The 21,701-nt window shown below is 43.9% G+C and overlaps 1 protein-coding gene across 7 annotated transcripts in view; it reads left to right on the plus strand.

Annotated features, from left to right (window-relative positions):
- The window catches only part of CNTNAP5 (contactin associated protein family member 5), a 397,960-nt gene that overhangs the window by 274,561 nt on the left and 101,698 nt on the right, over positions 1–21,701 (plus strand). For all 7 annotated transcript variants that reach the window (XM_039494759.1, XM_039494757.1, XM_039494760.1 and 4 more), the window contains one exon: positions 5,359–5,559. In XM_039494759.1, coding sequence (XP_039350693.1) covers positions 5,359–5,559 — 201 coding nt within the window. The remainder of the gene's footprint in view (positions 1–5,358; positions 5,560–21,701) is intronic.

Here is a 21,701-nt window from a genome sequence, read left to right on the forward strand (position 1 = left end):
GTTGCATATCAGCATGGAGAGTCAGTGTGAGCCACCGTACTTGTCATTTCACAGACAAGATGGTGATGACACTGCACCCCATGTTTCTCTCTGTGGTGGTCTCAGAATTCCAGCTGAAACACTCCATTTTCCTGCCAGTCTTCTTCCCAAAGCAACACTTGTTTCTGGGAGAGAAGAATCTTTATACCCTGGACATATCCAGATCCCTGGTTTCCTGCCTCAACAGACTAAGTCTTTCTGACTCTCTCCCCATCTCTTTATGGTCATATCCGGTACATCAGAAGGCCAAGCAATTTCATCCCAGACTCTTACATTTGATCAGACAAAGTATTTCCACCTGCTGCTAGCTGGATAGTGAGCCGCTCCCTCTGAACATCAAGATATGTTCCACTCAAGCATATTCAGAATCTTCACCCTGCTTCAGAAACATGCCCATCATTGAGTTCAGCAGGACAACCACGTAGAGCAACCCGCTGACTTTCAACAAACATTATGCACTCAATACGGTGGCCACAGCAGGCATCAAATTCAGAAGAGGAGTGCCACAATCTCTCTGATTGCTATGGCCAAGATTCCCCACACTCAATGCCCAAACTGCAACATTCTCGAAGAAAAAAGAACTGTCATTTGCCCTACAATATAATTATGGTTCTTCCAGATGTTGCAGTCATGGCTTCTCTGCCCTCTATGCTGTTCAATGGTAGCACAAGGAGGCACAGGGCACATTGGGAACCCTGAGACACCATTGGTCAAAATAATCTGATATTTTTCTTCATGTTGTTGAGGGCAAAATTAAATCTCTTCTATTGGTGTATGCAGTGGTGTTATAGTTTTGATAATGTCAGGATATTGGAGCGACAAGCTGGGTGAGGTAATATCTCTTGTTGGACCAACTTCTGTTGATGAAAGAGACAAACTTTCAAGCTACCCAGAGCTCTTTTTCAGATCTGTTCGGTTAGCTGTGACACGCTGCAAACCTTTCCCAAACCTAAAGAAGAGCTCCATGTATACCTCAAAAGCTTGTGTCTTTCCCCCACAGAAGATGGTCCAATAAAAATATTACCTCACCAACCTTGTTTCTCCAATATTCTGGGACCAACACAGCTACAACAACACTACAAACTGGATCAATTGGCATACAGCTATAGTATGTTGGGACACCTTTCTTCTCTGTAGGCTTCCGTGTAGGATCCGACCTTTTAAAGTCTTTTCTACTGCCTCTTTTCCATGTTTTTGTAAAAGCAAGAGCAAAAAGAGAGAGAGAAAATTGAGACTATATAAAACCTAGGCTGTGGTCTGCCTCAAGTGGTTGGTCACCAACTCATAAAATGTACAGCATACGAGCAAGAGAAGGAAATGTAGCTGTTGTGGTTGGGGTGAAGAAAGTGGTGACTTGCACCCATTCATACGTAAAGTTTCTGCTTGGTGAGCTTGTTCTGTTATCAGTGTAATGTGCCGAGGCTGTGCATTTTATGAGTAGCATTAGTGATATATAGGGTAACAAATACCTGTATCTCAAATAGACAAGGTGGGTAAGGTAATAACTTTTATTGGCCTAAGGTCTGCTGAAGTTCATCCAGTAAAAGATATTTCCTCATCCACCTTTTCTCTCTAACATCCTGGGACCAACTGACCTACACCATTGCAAACAATGGAATATATCTCAAAGAGCAGAAATCAACAAGGATCTTTGAAATCATCCAGGTTTGACTCCTTGTTGGTAAAGTACTGAGCATAGGAGAAGGTGCATCAATGGATTAAAAAAATTCTTAAAAGTTAGTATAAATTTCTCTGTATCCCCATCTCCTTCCTGCCTCCTCTACCAGAACTACTTCACTTCAACCTCTCTAAAATACAGATATGTGAGGGACCGACAGCAAACCCAGATGCTTTTTCCACTCAAAGCCAGTGACAGAAAACCTGTAGTAAACATGCCATCTCCACAGGCTCTGGTAGGGAGAAGAGAAGGCATGTTGCATTAAAGTTCAAGTCCCTGGGGAATAGCTCAGAACAGCTGTAATAACAATCCCAATGAGAATTAATGAGCAATCACAGAGGAAGATGAGAAAGATCTGTCAAGTCATCAGTGCAATCCACTTGTCAGTGCAGGTTTGTTCCCTATGTTACATTTGCTAGTGGTTTGTCGAGACCCATTTTAAATATTTCAGTTAATGGGATTTCCAACACACCCCTGGGGAGGCTGTTTCATAGTTCTAATACCTCTCATCTTTTAAGAAAGTTTTTCCTAAACTTTTAATTTAATTCTGTTAATGCTTGATCTTGTGTATGGTTATATCGGTTACCCACACAATGTACTTCTACATGTACTAACACAAAGCTCTGAAAGCCAAGTATGGCTAGCCAATTAGTGCACTTTATTGCACTTCTTGAAGGGAAGTATTGCCACTACAGTGCACGTTGGTTTTATTACTATTATGTAGCAATTGACTCACATTTCCATTCCATCTACGTCTTCATCAGCCGGTTAGTTCTCTACTCTTCTGTTGGCTCTACAATTACCTTACCAGCAGTGCGGTGGGAATGGTTATTGCATTTAGAGTGGGATTTTCAAATGAAAGCTGGATGGGGAATGGTTTTCCCACATCATGAATGTTTCTGAGAGTTGAGAATTTTCCCCCATTCCATTTTAGGTTGAAACTGAGACCATTCAAAGTTTTTCAGTGAAAAACGAGAGATTGAAAGAGATTTCCTGCTTCCCTTCAAGAGTGGCCTGGTAGTTAGGGCATCCACCTAGGATGTAGGAGATTTGGATTCAAATCTTTGCTCTCTCTGAGTACCCTACCAACAAGACTTTTGGCGGTTCTGGGGTGTCTCTCTGTCTCTCTCCCCCCTTATCCCTTGCCCTCACCTTGAAATTCCTGGATCTGGGAAACCTTTCTCAAAGTTTTGTCTAACCCAGGACATCCCTGGAAAGAGTTTCAGTTTTGTTGACTTGACATTTTCCAGCAAAAAAATCATTTTGTTGAAAAATTCCCAACCAGCTCTACTTCGTAGATGCTCAGTGTTTGCACATCTGTGTCCCCAGTGAAGTCAGCGGTAAAACTCCCACGGACTTCAATGGCAGCAGAGTTAATGCTGAGAGCTTTTGAAAATCCCTCCCATGTGGTGTTAGTTTTGGGGAATGTGGAAGAAAAACCGAGGGACTCTGGCTGACATGGATTACTGCTTTGAGATGCACAGCAGGCATGGGATGAGGTCTTAGGGCAATGTGTTGCATGCCTTACTTGCAAGCATTAGGGATGAGTTCTGTTAAGCACTTGAATTTGTAGTGATTTTTCCAGCTCTTAGCTATGTTTCATATATTAAACATTGCACCAATATTTTGATTATTAATGTTCTAATTCAGCCCCAAGGCTCTGAAAGTAACATCCCTGATTCTCTCAGAATCTCTGAATTGAATTATAGATGTATAAGCAATCTCTCTCTCTCTCTCTCTCTCTCTCCCTACCCCCATCTTCATAGAACTGATCACAACATTCTGAATGGATGCACAGATTACTGGTCGCAAACTCTTAGACTTGCAGGGCATGAAGGTCTTGCTATAAGGCATTGGAACTGTATTTTCGTCTAGAAGTGAAATCAGTTCTTGGAGTTGACCTTCTGTTAGGGAGCAGGATATGGAGGTAATGCCTAATGGTCTGAGCTGGAGTCAGTAGCCAGAACGAAGGGTCACAGCTGGAAGCAGGAATCAGGAGTTTGAGCCCTTGGTCAGAACTGGAGTCAGAGGCCAGAGGTCAGAGCCAAAGTCAGAAATCAGAGCCTAGGGTCAGAACCAAGTTACCTGGAGTGCAGTGAGGCCAGGGAAAAGGAAAGGCAGGACTGGAGCAAGGCTGGGAAGAAGCAGACACAGGAGCGGTCACAGTCATGGGCGAATGCTTTCAGCAGCGAGTGTCCTGCTGCTGTTGATCTTAAGGGCAGGTCTGCTACTCCCCTGAGTCAATCGGGTGGCTTGGCCAATCAGGCAGCTCAAATGGGGCCCACCAGCATTTGTAAACTGCCTGGGTGTTAATCTAGTGGATGAGCAGGCTTGCTGTAGGTAAACTCCTGACACTTTCTGTGCCACCTCATTGTCACTAAATATTCATGACTGTCTGTCATCCAAGTATCTCCATGCAGCTAATAATCAGACAAAAAGTTAAAACAAACAAAAAAAACCCCATCCATTCAGTGACTTACACACTTACGAGAATTCTACCTAATCCACCAATTTAGTGGAATTTATAGCACTCCCAATCACCAGAGCATCTAGTGGCCACAAGTTGTATTTCATGCACAAATTACTGGTTGTAAATGTACAGCCTGTGTGATGCAGGAAATCAGAGTAGATCATCTTAGTGGAGCTTCCGGCCTTAAAATTCTATTTTTTTAATTATTATTATTTTTTACAGTTTACCTTTTTAGAACATATAGGTGAGCAGGGTCATTCTCCCTATGTAATTAAAAAAAAGGGAATCAACTGCATATGTGTATTAGTGTAATGCTAGTGCAAGTATCAGGCCAAATCCGGCAAATATTTATTGAAAAGTTAGTGTTTACTACCATCATTAGTCCCATTCACTTGAATGAGACTACAAGCACTCCTCCCAGTAGTAAATGTTTGAAGGGTTAGGTCCATAGATTGCATTTATTTAAGGCCAGATTCTGTTTTCTTTACTCTGAGAAATACCTTGCTCTGCAGGTAGCCCCACTGAAGAAAATGGGATGACTCATAGAGGCCCTGATTGAGAAAAGCACTTAAGTACATGCCTAAGTGCTGTCCTTAACTAGGGTTGCAGTAAATGGGAGAAATCTGAGTTTTGAAGAGTAATGAGAGGTCAGATTTCCTTCAAACTACCACAGTCATAACTGGCCAACATGGATTTCATCTTGGTTTTAACTTTCTGCTGAGATTTCTGTTTGTCAGGTGACGCCTATGAGTTCATCATCAGTAATTTAATGTATTGTTATAAAAGAATAGTCTTGCTTTAAAGTCTTGAAGTGTTTGCAAACAGGCCTGACTAATGTGTCTCCTCTCATGAGGCTAAAGACAGCGGAAATGCATCTCCGTTATTCCAGATACCTGGCAGGGCAGCGTCCACAGGATCCAGGGTAGCTGATGTTTTATCTCGGACTCAGCAGACCCTGTAACATCAGCCCCAGTTTGGTCTGTAACTCGGTTCAGGTAGACATGGCCGTTTGCAATCCACACTTGTTTGGAGCAGCTCTTTATCACAAGGAGGCTGTTTTGAGTCCAGGAAAATGCTGCTTCTGTGTCTAATGGAGAAAAAACATCAGGCTTCAGCTACTCTTTGTTCCCTGTTTGCTGTAATACCCCTTTCATTTTCTTTCGTTTAACAGAAGATAAGATCTGGACTGCGGTACAGCACAACAACACAGAGCTAACCAGAGTCCAAGGGGCTGATCCTGAGAAACCATATGCCATGTACTTTAACTACAGCAGCAGCCTGGACCAGATTGAGGCCGTGATAAACAGCGCGGAGTACTGTGAACAGGAGGTGGCTTACCACTGCAAAAAGTCACGTCTGCTGAACACCCCCAGTAAGTGCCACAAACTGAAATCGTTCCTTGTTAGCTGTTATTGATTACACAGCAGGCATAGCCCGCAGTGCGACTGAAGCAAAAAATATGGTGCAGAGTAAGGAGCGTCTGTCTTCACACACAGGGCTAGCTTTGTACAGAGCCTGACATGAGGCAGAGGGCTAGGCAATGGGATTCCACAATGCTTGTGCACCCCGCCTAAAATAAAAAAGGGCCTGAAGGTTTTCCTCTAGACTAGGATATGCTTCTCTCAAACCACAACAGCTTTATTTAACTGACTTTAAATGCAAACAGTCACGTGCGTTGTTATTGTTTGTTTTACCATAGTGCCGAGCGGCCCTTGTCACAGATCATGACCCTGCTGTGCTTGGTGCTGTACAAATATGGAATGCAACTGCCAATCCGAATAGAGAGCAGCTGAACGGCTCCAAATTCCTGGAGTATGCACAGAGGGGAAGGCTGCAGTCCTTCATGAGTATCGGAGCCAGCCTGCAGCATATGGAACATAACGACTCACCAGGGCTTTTGGTAGCTCCTCACAGTTTCTCAGACAAAATTAATTTCCTTTTCTGGTAGAAGGCTCAGATTTTCTGGCCTGATATTTCATGGTGGCAGGAAGACCAGAGGGAGGAAATACTAACCGCTTTATTTGCTCTTGTAGAGCAAGTCCCTAATGAATACCCTGGGCAGTTACCTACCCATAGGCACCCTGTTAGATTCAGGTAGTTAATTATCCTGAGGAGATGTACGGTGATAAGGGTGGCTGTCTGCATACTTGAAAATCCTCTTTTTGTTACTTGTTATACATGTGGTATCCTGGTGCTTTGATTATCAGACAAGCAATTCTATAGACTTGTCAGTGAGTGAAAAGCTAATCCTACTGAAATGTCAACCAAGACTTAAAGTGCTGTTGCATGGGGATTCTTTTCCGTCATGTTTTGTGTATACAGCATAATGGGCAGCATTGGCATGTATTGAAATCCCCGATTGGTTACCTGCAAGACAGAAAACCCATGTGTCCACTGGGCAGATAACCTGACTGTTAGGTACATTTAAAACTGTGAAATAGACCTCTTGGTATATGAAGAATTTGCCAACAGAAAAAGGACTACTCAGACAAAATCAAGAAATATGTTAGTATTCAGCACCATAGACAGAGCATGAAGGAGGAAAAACCCATGGGAAGGCGATAAAGGAGAGAAGGAAAGAGGAAAACATGTATCCTATTTTAGCTGTAGGGTGGAGGGTAAGAGGAAAATATGACTTTCCTGTCCTTTGTTCATTACTACATCCTTCTAGTGATCTCTGGCTGCTTTATGTGATGCTGTTCCTCATGTATTATCAGTACACTGGCTACTGATCTTGTCATGAAAGCCGTGATGCCTGGGCACAATAGTATACATGGATGTGAACTGACATATACATATATGTATTTAGTGCACAGATACTACAGAGATACTGCTACTACTACTAAGAACCTGATGCAAATTACATCATGATTTTTTTTATAATCCTGAATATTAACAACCATGCTCCAGGGCGTAAGCCAGCCACTAATTGACATGGTGAAAAGAAAATTCCCTATAGACGGATAATTCTGTAGTTATCAGTGAAAGCATTTTTTGCACCTTCCATTGACTCATAGAGTGCTGGCCACTGTCAGGGAGAGGATACAAGCAGAGGTGGTCAGTAGCATGGCTGATTGTCTCAGGTTAGCAAGAAGCCACGGCACTGTGCTGTTTTACTGGCAGTCACAGCATTCCAGTGACCATGCAGCAGTTTCATAGCTCATAACCTGGTTCTCTAATTCAGATTTGTTCAATGAACCAGAAAAATTGCCGAGCCCTGGAGGACATAATCCAGAAGGGTAGATGTGACCAGTTTTTTTTTCTTTTTCCCCCCATTCTCTGTTCTTTAATTACATTTGACATTTGTCATCCAGGGCATTGTTACTAGCCTACGGCAGTGGACTTTAGGAAGACATGGAACATACACACAAATAAAATGTGTGAGCTCTTGAAATGACAAGATTTCGGGGACAGCTGGTTCTTGGTTATATATTAAATGGATTTAAATGATACCCCAGTTTTTTTTCCCCAAAAACCTCATATATCCAAATCTCCGTGTTAGCTGAAATTTGCGCTGAAATAAAAATGTTCGCGGTGCTCTTTATTAACTGATATACAAGTGCAAATAATGCTAGCACATGATGGAATTAAGACTCTTGGGGGATTTTCTCTTGCCTCTGCCTCAGTTGTGTGACACCTGGGAGGAACCTGACACCTCTCTGGCACAAAGGTGTTGTGTGAGGCTTAATTAAAGTTTATGAAGCATCTGAGATCCTCGCCTCCAAGGCAGTATATAAATGCAAATGTGTTGTTATTGGTATTCATAGATTCAAAGCCCTGGCTGGGATGATTTGGTTGGGAATTGGTCCTGCTTTGAGCAGGGGGTTGGACTAGATACCTCCTGAGGCCCCTTCCAACCCTGATATTCTATGATTCATGGATTTTAGGGCCAGAAGGAACCATTAGATTATTATGCCGGACCTCCTGCATATCACGGGCCATTAAATTTGACCTGGTTACTCGTGTACTGAATCCAACTTGTGTTTGGTAGAAAGGCATCTGGGCTTGACAGGGTGGTAGTTGTTGCTTTTATTATTATTCTCAATCTTGTAAAAGATCTGGGCCAGTTTTGACACTGGATTTTTTTTTAAAGTCAGATCAATTTACTTAGCATAGTGCAGATCATGACAATAAAGCATAATCCATGACCAGTGTATCTAATGCTGGCATGTTTCAAAGAGGAGCAGTATGGAGATTCCTGTTTTTTCTTCCCTTCATGACTTCACTCAGCAGTGATGATACATGCTGCTACCTGTCAGCTCTTTGCAGCTCTGGCTTGGCAAAACATTAATCTAGCAGTGAGGCATTGGGCATGCTAGAAAAGCAAAACTCACTCAGTTCCGTTAAAACAAAGGAAGGTTTTTGCATTCTGTGGAGTTGCTGCAGCATATGTCCATGGATTTCTTTCTGCTCTCCCTGCTCTGTGTCCCTGCATATGTGGCCAGATCCTCAACTGGTATAAATTGGCTACTCTGATTTATATCAATTGAACTTCAGACTTATAATCTATGCCCCGTTGATGTAAGAACCTTCTCCTCTGCAGCTCCGACTGTCTAGGACAGGCTTATCAATTTTTGCTCATATGTGAAATGTCAGCTGAAACCGTATCTGCTTGTGTGCCACCAGCTTAGATTTTAAGTAACCTGTAGACTTCAGTATGCATGTGTGTCCATGAAGGATGAATTGATTTTCATGGCATTGGACAGAATTAAAATTCATTCTTATTGTGCAACAGTTGTTGCAATCTAGTGGCTAGTTGGTACTTCTAAAGCCTGTTGTTATTGAGGGGTGTCCAGCTCACAAAAGCAAACATTGTATATTGGCAACCTCCTTGATAGTCAAGGCAAAACAGGGACTCTGGAGACTTGCTACCATCTCACCGCTAGAAGCTGCCCATCGTGTCAAGAGTTGAGATCTATTAGTGGAGAATTGTGGGGGAAGCTCATACTGCTACTGCCGAGGCCGTCCCTGTCCTGGGGATTAAGAGAGAACTTTAGTTCCTTGGGCAGACAATCCAGCATCTTTGAGAACATGCCAAGTGCTGAGAAAGAGAAGACACTCTATCTTTCTCTCCTTTTCTCACATATAATGGATGCTTTGTCTCATATACTGGTGTCTTCTTGTAATGCTTAGCAAAGAGTCAGGAGTCAAGTTGTTTAGAGATATGAGAGCACTTTCACTAACTGAATGAGCCCTTTGCTGGGTCTGAGTCTGCTCAGGCATCTAGAAGCAGCACTGGGCATGCTCCGAGACTTAACTCATACATTAGCCTAGTCATTCCCATATATCAGTTACATGACAACATTAAGACATTTACTGCATATTAGTAACTGGGTAGCTAAATTTACAACACCCAGGGGCCAGTTTCTCCAGCGTGCAGTGCACCAACCTAGGCAGGGATTGAAGGAGGAGAGCAAATTCAAATAGGAGAGTTAAGAATTGTATTTTTTCACCCTTTTTTTTTCCTTTCCTATCTCCTCTCCTTCTCTGGGTATGCTTTTCATTACACTCTTTTACCGTGAGTTAGGGCTTAGGCTCCTCCCTGGGGTAAAGAAAAGGGTGTGGAAAGCAGCCACACCAACCTTTACAAATGTATTGTGCACCTCAAGTTAATTAGCAATCAGTTAACTCGAGGTAAAGAAAGCTAGTGTAGACATACCCTGTCTTGTTTGCCCCTCCAGTGTCAGCCTCCCCAAGTCCCAGCAAACCAATATTTCATCTAGACTAAACTGTTAATTGATCTGGAAGGTGAATGCCTAACTCAAATTCTGAGGGGAATTTGCTGATCAGAGGTGCTCTGTTGCTTTGGTGGCAACTTCTTGGGTCTACGTAGGGGCATGCAGGGGTTTAATGTAATTCTGCAGATACCAAGTTTGGAATTGGTTCACCACTGAGACCCTCTGGCATGTCTCTACCCTGCCTTAAACCTTTTCCATGTCAAGAGAGAGCGTCCACACTCATCCAGGTAGCTATTTTTCCTGTCCCATTCAGTGCCCCTTCCCTGAACCTCCCAACCACTCTGCATTGCACATCCTCGAACACAAGTTATATCCGGTCCCTTCTGACTGTGCCTATGCAGCACATCCCCAGTCCGTTTTGCTCTTGTTAATTATTGCAGTGGACTGGTATTTTCTGGTTAAACTCAGTATTGCTTTAGCTTCTTAACCATGCTCCCATTCTGAAGCAAGGAGGACAGACTGTTTCCAACCAACTTTTAACACAAAAGTAATGTGAAGTGATGTCAAAAGACTGATAACAAGCAAATAATAATTTGTCGTTATGCATTTGCCCACTGTTACTTCTTCACCTTTGAAAGATAATTTGCATGTTATCATCCCAGGTACTTTACTTTGCTATTATATTACCAAGAGACAGTTTGTTATTGTATAAAACAATAGAGATCAGGGCAGCCTGCCCTCAGAGCATGACTCATCTTTGAGAGTGGCTGATGGGTGTCAGGTGTAGATTGTGCAGTGCAATTATGACTGGGTAATTAGAATCTTCTTCCTGGGAATGATTGACTAGAAGTCTGTGTTATCCACTATCCCACCTTGCCTCTCCACTCCAGAGTGGCGGTGCTAACAGCCCCTCGCAAGCATTACTCTAAAACCAAGCTATATTTAGAGCACCTGCAACACAGTTTGCAGCAAAAATGTAGCACAGAGGATATCGGTCCACTTACTTGCAGAGGGAGATTTGGAGAGCTATTTTAAGCTATTAAATTGTGGGCAGGTTGCAGATAATAAAATACACGAAACCTGATCATAGCAAGAATAACCGGCTTTGTGAGGGAGGTAACTGACCACTCCAGTTAATTGTGGGCATTCAGGATGGTTGCTGGCTATGAAAATCTATTCCAAAACTCTTGTTTCTTAAGTACAAATAGAGGTTTACTTGAGAGAGAAGGGACAGGAGAGAGGGATTCTGTCCCCAACACTCTCACTATGTAGCTACCAAGTTCTCTGACAGGTCTTGTGGATGTGAGCAGGAATATCATTTTTTTTATGGGAGAAGGGGGGCAGTTACCCCCCCAGCTTGTTTTGCTCCCTCTAGACTTTCCATAGGTCTATATGCTCCACTTTTGCATCCCCATCGACTTTTGCAGGATATAATATAATCACATGTTATGTCCCCATAAACAACATTCTTTCACTCCCCTCACCTGAATGTTTCTAAACTGATGCCCCTGCATGTAAGTGAAGTGAGTGAGTGTTTTGTTTTGCTTTTCCTGATCCCACCTGCCTTTCCCTATCCAACAATAATAGATTCATGATAACACTTGGCATCTACATAACACCTTCCGTTTGAGGATCTTGAGGTGCTGTCACCTACTTGTGGGTTAAGAAAGTATGATTATCCCCATTTTCCTGATGGGGAAGTTGAGGCAAAGAGAGATGAAGTCACTTGCTGAAGGTCCCCCATGGCAAAGCTGGGAGTGTAACTCAGGTGTCCTGATCACCAGAGTGAGCCAAAAGTCTGTCCTCCTCCTCTCTTAGCTTGCAGTGTTTTTGTCTATCTCCCCCCCAATCTTTCCCATTTCCTCTTCTCTTCCCCATTGTATCTCCCTTTGCTTGCATCCTGGTTCATTTCCCTGTCCCCTCACTTCCATTGGGCCTTTCCCCTGATGGTCTGGTCTCCCTGCTCCAGGCCAATCCTCCCCTTGAATGTTACCACCTCAGGTCATATCCCTTAATGCGCCCAGCCTGCCGCATCTCTCTCTGTCAAGCTCCTGACTCTTCTGCCCATACATGCTCCCTCATGACCCACTGTGGGGTTGGGGTAATGCTGCTGCGGTCCACGAGGCTGAGGGATGAGCCAGAGGGTGCCGTTCTCAGCCTACACATCTTCCCCTCTGCCTGCCCCATTGTGCTGCACTGCGGGGTGCCGTGGGGGAGCCCATGGAAGGAGCAGAGAGAAGGATATTTGGAGGAATCCTGGCTTGGCAGCGCCAACCCGAGTTACCCACTGTATGGGCACCACCCAAGATCCTGAAGTCCAGAAAGAGCTTTGGCTCTGAAAATCCCTTACCTCCAAATGCCACTATGGAAGGCTACCGTGTGACAAAATGGCAGGAAATGTTGGTGATTGCGGAGAACCTGGCTCCCCAGAACAACTGCCCCCGGGCACTGACCCCAAATGAAAATAGCGGTGTGCTCTTAAACCGAGCGAGAGATGAGGGGATGAAGGCTGGGGACAATGTGACCATGGAGAAGTTGAGGAATGACCCGAAATGTGAACGTGGAGAGGCTAAGCGAATGCTTGAACACTGCCTGATGCAGTTCCCCCTGTCAACAACTTGCACCCCTTGAGGATGATGAAAATAACCCCTACAGCCCAGGAGGGGGAGGGAGTGTAGAGGAAAGTCCATTCCTTCCCTGCATCCCAGCTGAGGAGCGACAGCTGGGACCAGTGATAGAGCTCTGTACAGTCACGGGGTGATTCTCTCTCCTGATGTGTGATGCTATGCAGGTATGTCTCCATGGCAAATATCAGCAAGGCGCTGTCGTTTGCATTAGCTCTAGACGTACTTAGTATCCAAGTGCTTCTCCGCGCTGTGGCTAACAGGCTGATGAGGAGGGGCTGTCTGAGAGACCTGTACAGCGATGTGCCTGCTTGCTCGTTAAACAGGGCTGTGACTTAAGATTCATTATCAAGTGACTCTTCCCCACCCCTCCGTGCCCCCGGACAGTATTTTCGGCTGATCTGAAAGAGCTCTCCTGAAAATACACTGCGTTGTTTATGGGAGTCTGTGACAGAATTTACCCAGAAAATAAGTTTGTAAGACCCCCTAAGGTAAATAATTTCTGAGTTTTGCAATACACAAAAAGCACCTTCTCTAATGTGCAAACAGCTTGGTCCAAAGCCATTTAGCTACAGAAGAAGGCAGATTTCATAAAGAGATACACATTGAATCATGAGAGCTCTAGCTTGGGACTTGAGAGACCCAGGTTCAAATCCCTGATCTGCCACAGACTGCCGTTGTGAGCCTGGACCACATTAATCTCTCTGAGCCTCAATTTCCCATCTGTGAAATGGGGGTAATAGCACTGTCCTGTCCCATAGGGATGTTCTGAGGATAACTACATTAAAGTGTGTAAGGTGCTCAGTAACAGGGAGTGGCAGCACAGTAAGAGAGCCATCCCTTTTGTCGTTGCTGGATAGGATGCTGGAAGGCATATGTTAGGCTTGTTAGTATGGAATCTAGGACGTTGAGGTGTTTGTTCTGACTCGGTGTATCTGGTGTGCCATGCTTCCATCCCTCTTGCCTTGCCACCAGCCCCAGCTAACCGGTGGGAATGAGCAGCACACCTACCGCACAGCAGCAAAGGACTCAAAAGGGACAGCAGCTTGTACAATCAACGAAAAAAATACGATCCCATGAAAATTGAAGTCTTGGATGGGGTAAAGGCTGGATAAATGTGCCGGTCACCCAGCCTGTCTTCACTCCAGTCCTTCCTAATGACCCAGCTATCCTGGGAGGCCCAAGAATGTAACCAATGAAAATGACTAGCTGTGTGGGGGGAGGAATTTTTTTTTCTTTTTTGAATACAAATGGCGCCTTCCTTTGAATCTCCCAGGCCATCATCCTGGCTATGGCTCTCTTACGAAGCAGAGATAGTTTTGATAGCTGCATGTTATGCAGCACTCAGCACATTGTTGGGGATGAACACAACTAGAAATAAACAGCAAATCCATTGCTTGTTATAAAAATGGATAATGAGTTAAAACTGCCACCTGCCCAGCCCTCAAGAAACAAATACTCTTGCCTTAGCAGGAGAATATCTCCCCTTCCTCAAGAGCTACAAAAGGGTGGATATCCTCATAATGCAGCCATTTGGCTGGTGCATTCAACAATTCTAATCTGAGCATGTTCTCATAGACTCCTAGATTTTAAGGCCAGAAGGGATCATCATGATCATCTAGGCAGACCTTCTGTGCATCACAGGCCAGAGACCCTCACCGTCCACTCTGGTAGTAGGCCTATAACCTCTGACCGAGTTACTAAGTTCTCAAATCTTGTTTTAAACACTTCAAATTACATAAAACCCACCATTTTTATTAGTTCAAACCAGCAAGTGATCCATTCCCTCTGGTGAAGAGGAAAGTGAACCCCTGCCAGGATCTCTGACAGTTTGACCTGGGGAAAATTCCTTCCCAATTCCTCAGCATGGTGATCAGTTAGACCCTGAGCATGTTGGCAAGACTGACCAGTGGGACACTTGGGAAAGAATTCTGTAGAGTAACTCAGAGCCCTCCCCATCTAGTGTTCCATCTCCAGCCACTGGAGATATTTGCTGCTAGCAGTTATGGAAATGCCCTTGTAGGAAATCTCATCAGACCATCCTCTCCATAAACGTATCAAGCTTAGTCTTGAAATAAGTTAGGTTTTCTTTCCCCACTGCTGTTCTTGGAAGACTGTTTGAGAACTTCACTTCTCTGATGGTTAGAAACCTTCATCTAATTTCAGTCCTAAATGTGGTGAGGGCCCGTTTATATCCATTTGTTCTTGTGCCGACATTGGCCCTTAAATTAAATAACTCCTCTGCCTCCCTGGTGTTTATCCCGTTGATGCATGTATAGGGAGCAATCCTATCTCTCCTCAGCCTTCGTTTTGTTAGGCTAAACGAGCCAACCTTCTTACGTCTCCTCTTGTAAGGTAGGTTTTCCATTCCTCTGATCATCCTTGTAGCTCTTCTCTGCACGTGTTCCAGTTGGAATTCATCTTTCTTAAACATGGGACCAGAACTGCACACAGTATTCCAGATGAGATCCCTCCAATCCCCCCGTTCCTTTTATAATGATAAGAGCACTTCCCTATCTCTACCGGAAATTATTTCACTAGGAGGGTGGTGAAGCACTGGAATGGGTTACCTAGAGAGGTGGTGGAATCTCCATCCTTAGAGGTTTTTAAGGCCCGGCTTGACAAAGCCCTGGATGGGATGATTTAGTTGGTGTTGGTCCTGCTTTGAGCAGGGGATTGGACTAGATACCTCCTGAGGTCTCCTCCAACCCTAATCTTCTATGATTCTATTCTAAATGTTGCTTGGACTAACTGCAGTGTCAGCAACTAATGATTTCTTGTCTGCCCCCACAACAAAGCAGATAATGGCTAAACTAAGAGGTCCGTGTGGAGGAGGGGATGCCTCAGCTTGGTGTGGCTTACATCCTATAGCCTCTTCAACATGTAAGTTACACAGACATAGGCTCAGTTAAACTCCATCAGACTCACTTACCGACACTTCACTGATATCCTCTTATCACCTCTGAATTTGGCCTAAGGTGTTGGTGAAACTTGCCCACTGAGGAGTCCGGAAGAAGGCGCAAATCACAGCAGTGTAAACTTCCTCTGATTCATTTCTGAATTTGGCTGACACAGCCAAAGAAGCTGCTGTCAGCATCTGCAAAGCAGCCACAATGATGGTTCCTGGGCTAGTGTTATCAAATACGACTGAACAGGAATACAGTAATGATCATTTGCATTTTTACATACTCTTTCTGTGAAGATCTCAAAGCAATTTGAGTTAATGAACGTAATCTTGCATCATCTCCGTGAGGTTGGTAAATTTAATCCCCCTTTGAACTGGGGAAACTGAGGCACAGGCAGGCTAAGGTACTTGTTCAAGGTCACCCAGTAAGTCATGGGGATGGAACCCAAAAGTCCTGGTTCCAAGTCTTCTGCTTTAAGCCCTACGTGCTCTTTCTCTGAAGGAAACGGCAGCAGATAGGTGCATGCTGAGGGCATATTAGGGCATGAGCAATGTCATAGCTTAAATCTATAGTGCAGCTAGGAGGAGAAAAGAGAGGTTAGAGGATGGAAAACCGAGTCCAGGTTTAACTCATGGTAGATTCACTTTGGACCGAATTCATCCCTAGTGTAAATCTGTCAGAGACGACGAATGTGAGCTCATGTCCATAAGGCTGATGGAAAAGGCGTTTTCTTTTCTCAGAAGCAGTGAAGAGAGTGGGAGGGAGAAATACTGTGTTTGCAGTTAAAAGGCTATGTTTGCAGATACTGTTCAAACCGTACCGCCCTAAGACCCTTCCCCAAGCGTTAGGCGGATACAATTTTATCCTGATACATTTTGTGCAAGGAGAAGGAAAGCTGCAAAATAGCACTTTTTAAGTCTGTGTTTATTTCTTTATTTTTACTATTTCAGGGAGAATGAGCACAGAGAAAGTATTGTCTGGCATGGGGGGTGGGAGGCTTTTGAGTATTTTCCTTTCGGGAAGCATCTTTAAAAAGCGATAGACAAATTGCTTTTTCCCCCTGATTGATTTTGGGGATGTTCTGATTGAGGCCCGCTAAGGAGCTGAAAAGATTTTGATGAGCTGAAAGAAAACAAGCCTTAAATGTGTCCTTGGAGAGGCATTTTTAACGTCCACCAAGCCAGGCAGATTGAGGAGGAAATAGAAAAAGCTTTTGAGCTTGAGTGTGTTCCTGACCTCTTTGATCCAAGGAGGACTCAAACCTTAATGGGGGAGAGGTTTAGCCAAGGGGGTCATTCTGCCCTGAGAGAACCAGTTCCACAGAGGAGCAGCAGCATTACGGGCACTCTATCTAGAGAGGAAATCAGAGGTCCCCAAAAATAAACATTCAAGGCCTGGCCCTTTCTCCATGTTCCTTGAAATGCATAGATCAGTTTTCACATTAGCAATTTACAAACAAAAGTTAACTAACTAATCCATACAGTGCCCTTGGGAGGTGCTATTATCCCCATTTTATGGTGAGGGAAACTGAGGCACGGGGGTATTTTCAAAAGCACTCATTGAGTCTACTGGGAGCAGAGTTATATAAACTCTGAGCACTTTTCAAAATACCACCTTCAGTGTCTTGCCACATTCACACAGTGGGCCAGCAGCAGAGCCAGGAAAAAGAACTCCTGTTCTCCACAATCCATGTCTTTAACCACAAACTGTCTTTGCTTTATCCCTCGCCACAACAGCTGGTTCAAAGGTAACCTGTTTTTGCATGACAGAATGAAGTATAAGAACCCTGAAACCCATATCCACAGTGCCGTACCCAGATGCCACCTCAGGGAAATTAACTTAGTGAGTGCCTATGTGTTTAGGCAGAATAAGGGGGAGTAAGAGAAGATGAGGATGAGGCAGTCTGAGAAAACAGTGGTGAAGTCAGTGTAATTATTAAATAGTCGTCTGCTCATATGCCTAAGCTATTGGCTTGGGGCATGATCCTGCACAAGAGAAGCCAATGGGAATTACATGATTGACTTCAATGGGAGCAGGAGCAGTCCCTTAGAATGGAGAGAGTGAGAGGTAAAGAAGGTTTTGGTAACTGTAACAAGGAATAAAAATTCTACCCTGTAGGGTTCTCTCTCCGTAAATGAACTACCCAACCACTCTGGACAGTGAGTTAGAGGAGACTGAAGATACCACTACTCTAGGTTAATAACATTCCAGAGAACAACTGCACCAACAACATTATTCTAGGCAGGGTTGTTTCTATGGTGATATAAGAATATATTTATAAGTTTAGCATTTAAATTAAGAATGTCCTGCATTTTGACATGCACAAGGAACACTGCGTAGCATCAGTGGATGTTGTAACTTCTATTTTTATGGCTCAGGAACCATCCTGGGGATTTTCTTTCAAAGATGACTTCAGTGGTGGTGAAGGCACCAGGTTAAGTGCCCTGTAGATTGAAGTCTTCTGCTTATCGATAGAACTGCTACAGCAGAGAGAGTGTGGTGCCAGCCTCTTCACATGGTCTCACCAATGTTCCTCAACCCTGACCTGCAGAAGAATGCTTCAAGGGCTAAGAGTAGACTTAGGCCCATTCAAACCTTGGCTTGTCTACTGAGAATAATTAAGAGGTTTCTCATTCCAGTGGTAGCTTTTCTCATAGTGGGCTGAAACGTACCTACCCATTCAGATAATTTCTCAAGCATTTTCTTTTTCTTTTTATATATATCTATATAAATACACACACACACACTCTTTAGGCTATTCTGACATGATTTATTTTTGATAGACCAGGATTCAGAGAATTTTTAAAGCACTCTGAATGCCTGCAAGTCCTGATCTAATGCCCACTGCAGTCAATGGAGGTCTAATCATTGAATTTTATAGGCATTGGATTGGGTCTGTAGATCCTGAGAGGTATTTAGGCACTTAACTCTATTGAAGTGGAATACCCAAGTTCAGATCATGTCAGACAGAGGTGGGAATTGAATCCCGGGGGCTCCCACATCCTGGGTGAGTACTCTAACCATGGTGCTAAAGGTATAAGGGAGGCCTTCTCTTCCTCTGGTCCCAAGTGGAGATAGGCTCCCTGCCTAGCATGCTGGCTTTTATAGATTCCATTCTTAGCTGCCTGTCTCTCACCATGCATGGTATGCAGGGGCGGCTCCAGGCCCCAGCACGCCAAGCGCGTGCTTGGGGCGGCAAGCCACGGGGGGCGCTCTGCCGGCGCCGCGAGGGCGGCAGGCAGGCTGCCCTCAGCGGCGTGCCTGCGGAGGGTCCCACAGGCACGCCAGCGGGAGGTCTGCCAAAGCCACTGGACCAGCGGACCGTCAGCAGGCAAGCCGTGGAAGGCAGCCTGCTTGCTATGCTTGGGGCGGCAAAATTCCTAGAGCCGCCCCTGATGGTATTGGGAGCCTAGGCACCTAAACTGGGGTTTGTGGATTCAAGTGGGTAGATAGGCACCTAAATTGCAGCATCTAAGTACCTTGTGGATTTGGCATTGAGTAATCTCTCACAGGTCTTTGAAAAGCTTGCTGCTAGCTGTGCAGGATTTGCTTTGTACTAAGGGCTTGCCTGTCTGCCTTGTGCACTACCTGTCTTACTCTCCCCTTATGTGTTTAATTTCTCACTCTCACGTCCCCTAAACCTATGGTTTACCTAGAGGTTAAAAATTATGCATCCAATTTACAGGATCTAGCCATTCTACTACATTAACATTAATAGTGCATGAAAAGTGCTCCCAGTGGCTTTGTCTGCAGTCAGTAGCCTTCCTCCATTCTTCCTATTCAGGCTGTGTTACTTAATGAGACCATAATGTTGGCAGAGGCGCTTGTGTTGATGGAACAGGGAAGGTAATAATGGTTTCTGGTTGTCCTTTTTCTCAGTTTTCCATTACTAAACCTAATGCAGCCATGACAAGTTTCTTTTACTGATGAATCCAGACCAATGGCGGGATGTGTGCTGAAATGAAGAAAGATCACAGAAGTTGTGCTGAAGAAAGACTGTCGTCACTTATATGTAAAGGGGTATTTTAAATGTGAAATTCTCTTTTAGCCTCTGATTCAAATGGTCATTGCAATAGAGAGCGAGAGAGAGAAGGCAATGAAGCCTAAAAGCAGCTGACTGATGAGGACTGATTGGTCTTTCTCAGCCCACTTGCTGGGCAAAGTCTTCTTTTAGCTATTGCCTACTCTGCCAAGCTCAAGGGTGAGCAGAAACCTCCATTTGGTTTTCTCACATTGGCAAGAGTGTGATGCTCTTAAGCAAAGGCGCCCAAATTTTGCCCAGATGAGGACCATACTCATGGCTTGCCAGAAGCTTGAGGATTGTTCCTACTTTGAGATACCCTCATCATAAATGAAGTGGTGGTGCCTTCTGCTAAGATTAGGGTGACCAGACAGCAAGTGTGAAAAATCGGGATGGGGGTGGGGGGTAATAGGAGCACATATTAAAAAAAAAAAGCCCCAAATAGCGGGACTGTCCCTATAAAATGGGGACATCTGGTCACCCTAGCTAAGATCACGATGGAGCACAGAATGGTAGGAGTTGTTGACTTCTCCTGTTGGCAGGTGTATTTGGCTCTTCCTCTGGCCTCCTCTCCTTTAAGAAAAATCTGTCTCCTCTGTCAGCTTTACCCCTCTGTCATCCATAGCTGAATTTACCAGCAGCTCTTACCAATCAGCATATTTCAGAGACTATTTGCAAACCTTGTTTCCACCAAGCAACCAGATCCAAAGCAGTGCTTTCACTTCTGGATTGTGTCACTCATGCTGAATGTTTAAATTCTGGATTGAGGCAATGAGAGTCACTGTTGCATTCTGATTACTGCCTCTACAAGACAGGTTAGGGACTCCAGCCAATCTGCAGAACATTAGAAGCCTCTGCTAAATAGACCATTATTTTATTGGCAGAGTAATCACCTTATCTATGACTAATGCCTCTAGAGGGAGGTACAGTCTCCCCAAAATGCCACCCTGCACAATTCCTTTCACTGCTCTACAAAGTTCAGGGACCAGTCTACCTATGTTGTGCTGAAGAATGTAATGTTTTCAAAGGGTGAAATTTATGTTCCAGGAAACACATCACTCCCAAAATTAACAGGTAAATGGACAAAGTGAAACAGACTATTAGACCCATTGTAATACTGTAGTAACTGGGTGGTGGAGTAAAAGCAGAAGCTAATGGGTAAACATAACCCCATTAATACACATTGTATGTTTGTCATTGTTTACAGCTGTGTTTACTCAAATAAAGCCAGTGTAACGCTATAAGATATAATTTAGGAGGCAAGACAATTGCATATAATCTTGCTTGAAAGGATAGTTTCCTTGGCTAGTTTGTATTAGTAGAAGGGACATTATTCTAGCTCAACCCCATGGGAATGCCTGCGTTTATTACAATAGTGTTACTTCAATCAATAATGTGTACCTTTAATAGGACATTTTTGGGAGTGAAAAATAGATTTGAACGGATGTTCCAAAAGGTAATTCCAGGACAAACTTCACTTTCATTTTGACCCCATTCATTTTTGATTCATTGTCCGCACACCTCTGTAGAATGGATTTTTTTTTCCCCCAAGAACGTTCCTGGAAAGTGAAAGTCTCCTGAATATTCTTGCAGATGTTTGCCTGTGATGGAAATGTTCACTCCTCCATCTTGAAATCTTTTTGCACTCCGTATTTATAATCATCCACTCAGAGGGCAGAAACAATACCTTGTGATGTAAGTGACCATTCAGATAGTACATAGTCAAAGCAAATAGTTTGCAAACAGTTAGTAGGCTGTATTATGTTTGTATTGAATGGTTTAAACAACTTTAAATAACTAACACATTTATAACAAGAAAAGTGCGTTCATGGATAACAAATGAAAAAGGGCTAAATTGGTCAAATACATTCACTTCTGAAAGGCATTTAGATACTACAGTGATGAGCACGGTATAAACATCTGCATAGTAGCGTAGTGTAGTAGTATATGAGTAATTCACCTAATAATAAGTATTGAGGATCAAATTAGCCTCTAGCATGAGGAGGCTCAATGCCACTGGATCCATTATTTTGCTCACTTAGGCCAAGAGTGAATTTGAGCCTACGTAGGGACTGTAGGATTTGGTCCTTCATTATTGAGTGTTTTCTAAAATTCTGTTCTACTGAAAAATAAATGCTGACCCTTGGATAATATTATAAAGTTCCCGGGGTGTAAAGCAGAGGTAGCAATATTACCCCACAGCAGACTCAATGCCGTGCTTTCAGACAGAATCTAAAGACTGTAGGAGTGCTGGAGTCACAGTGCCAACTGCCAGCTCTCTAGAA

The sequence above is a fragment of the Mauremys reevesii genome, linkage group 11, assembly GCF_016161935.1.
Source record: "Mauremys reevesii isolate NIE-2019 linkage group 11, ASM1616193v1, whole genome shotgun sequence".
Classification (NCBI taxonomy): domain Eukaryota; kingdom Metazoa; phylum Chordata; order Testudines; family Geoemydidae; genus Mauremys; species Mauremys reevesii.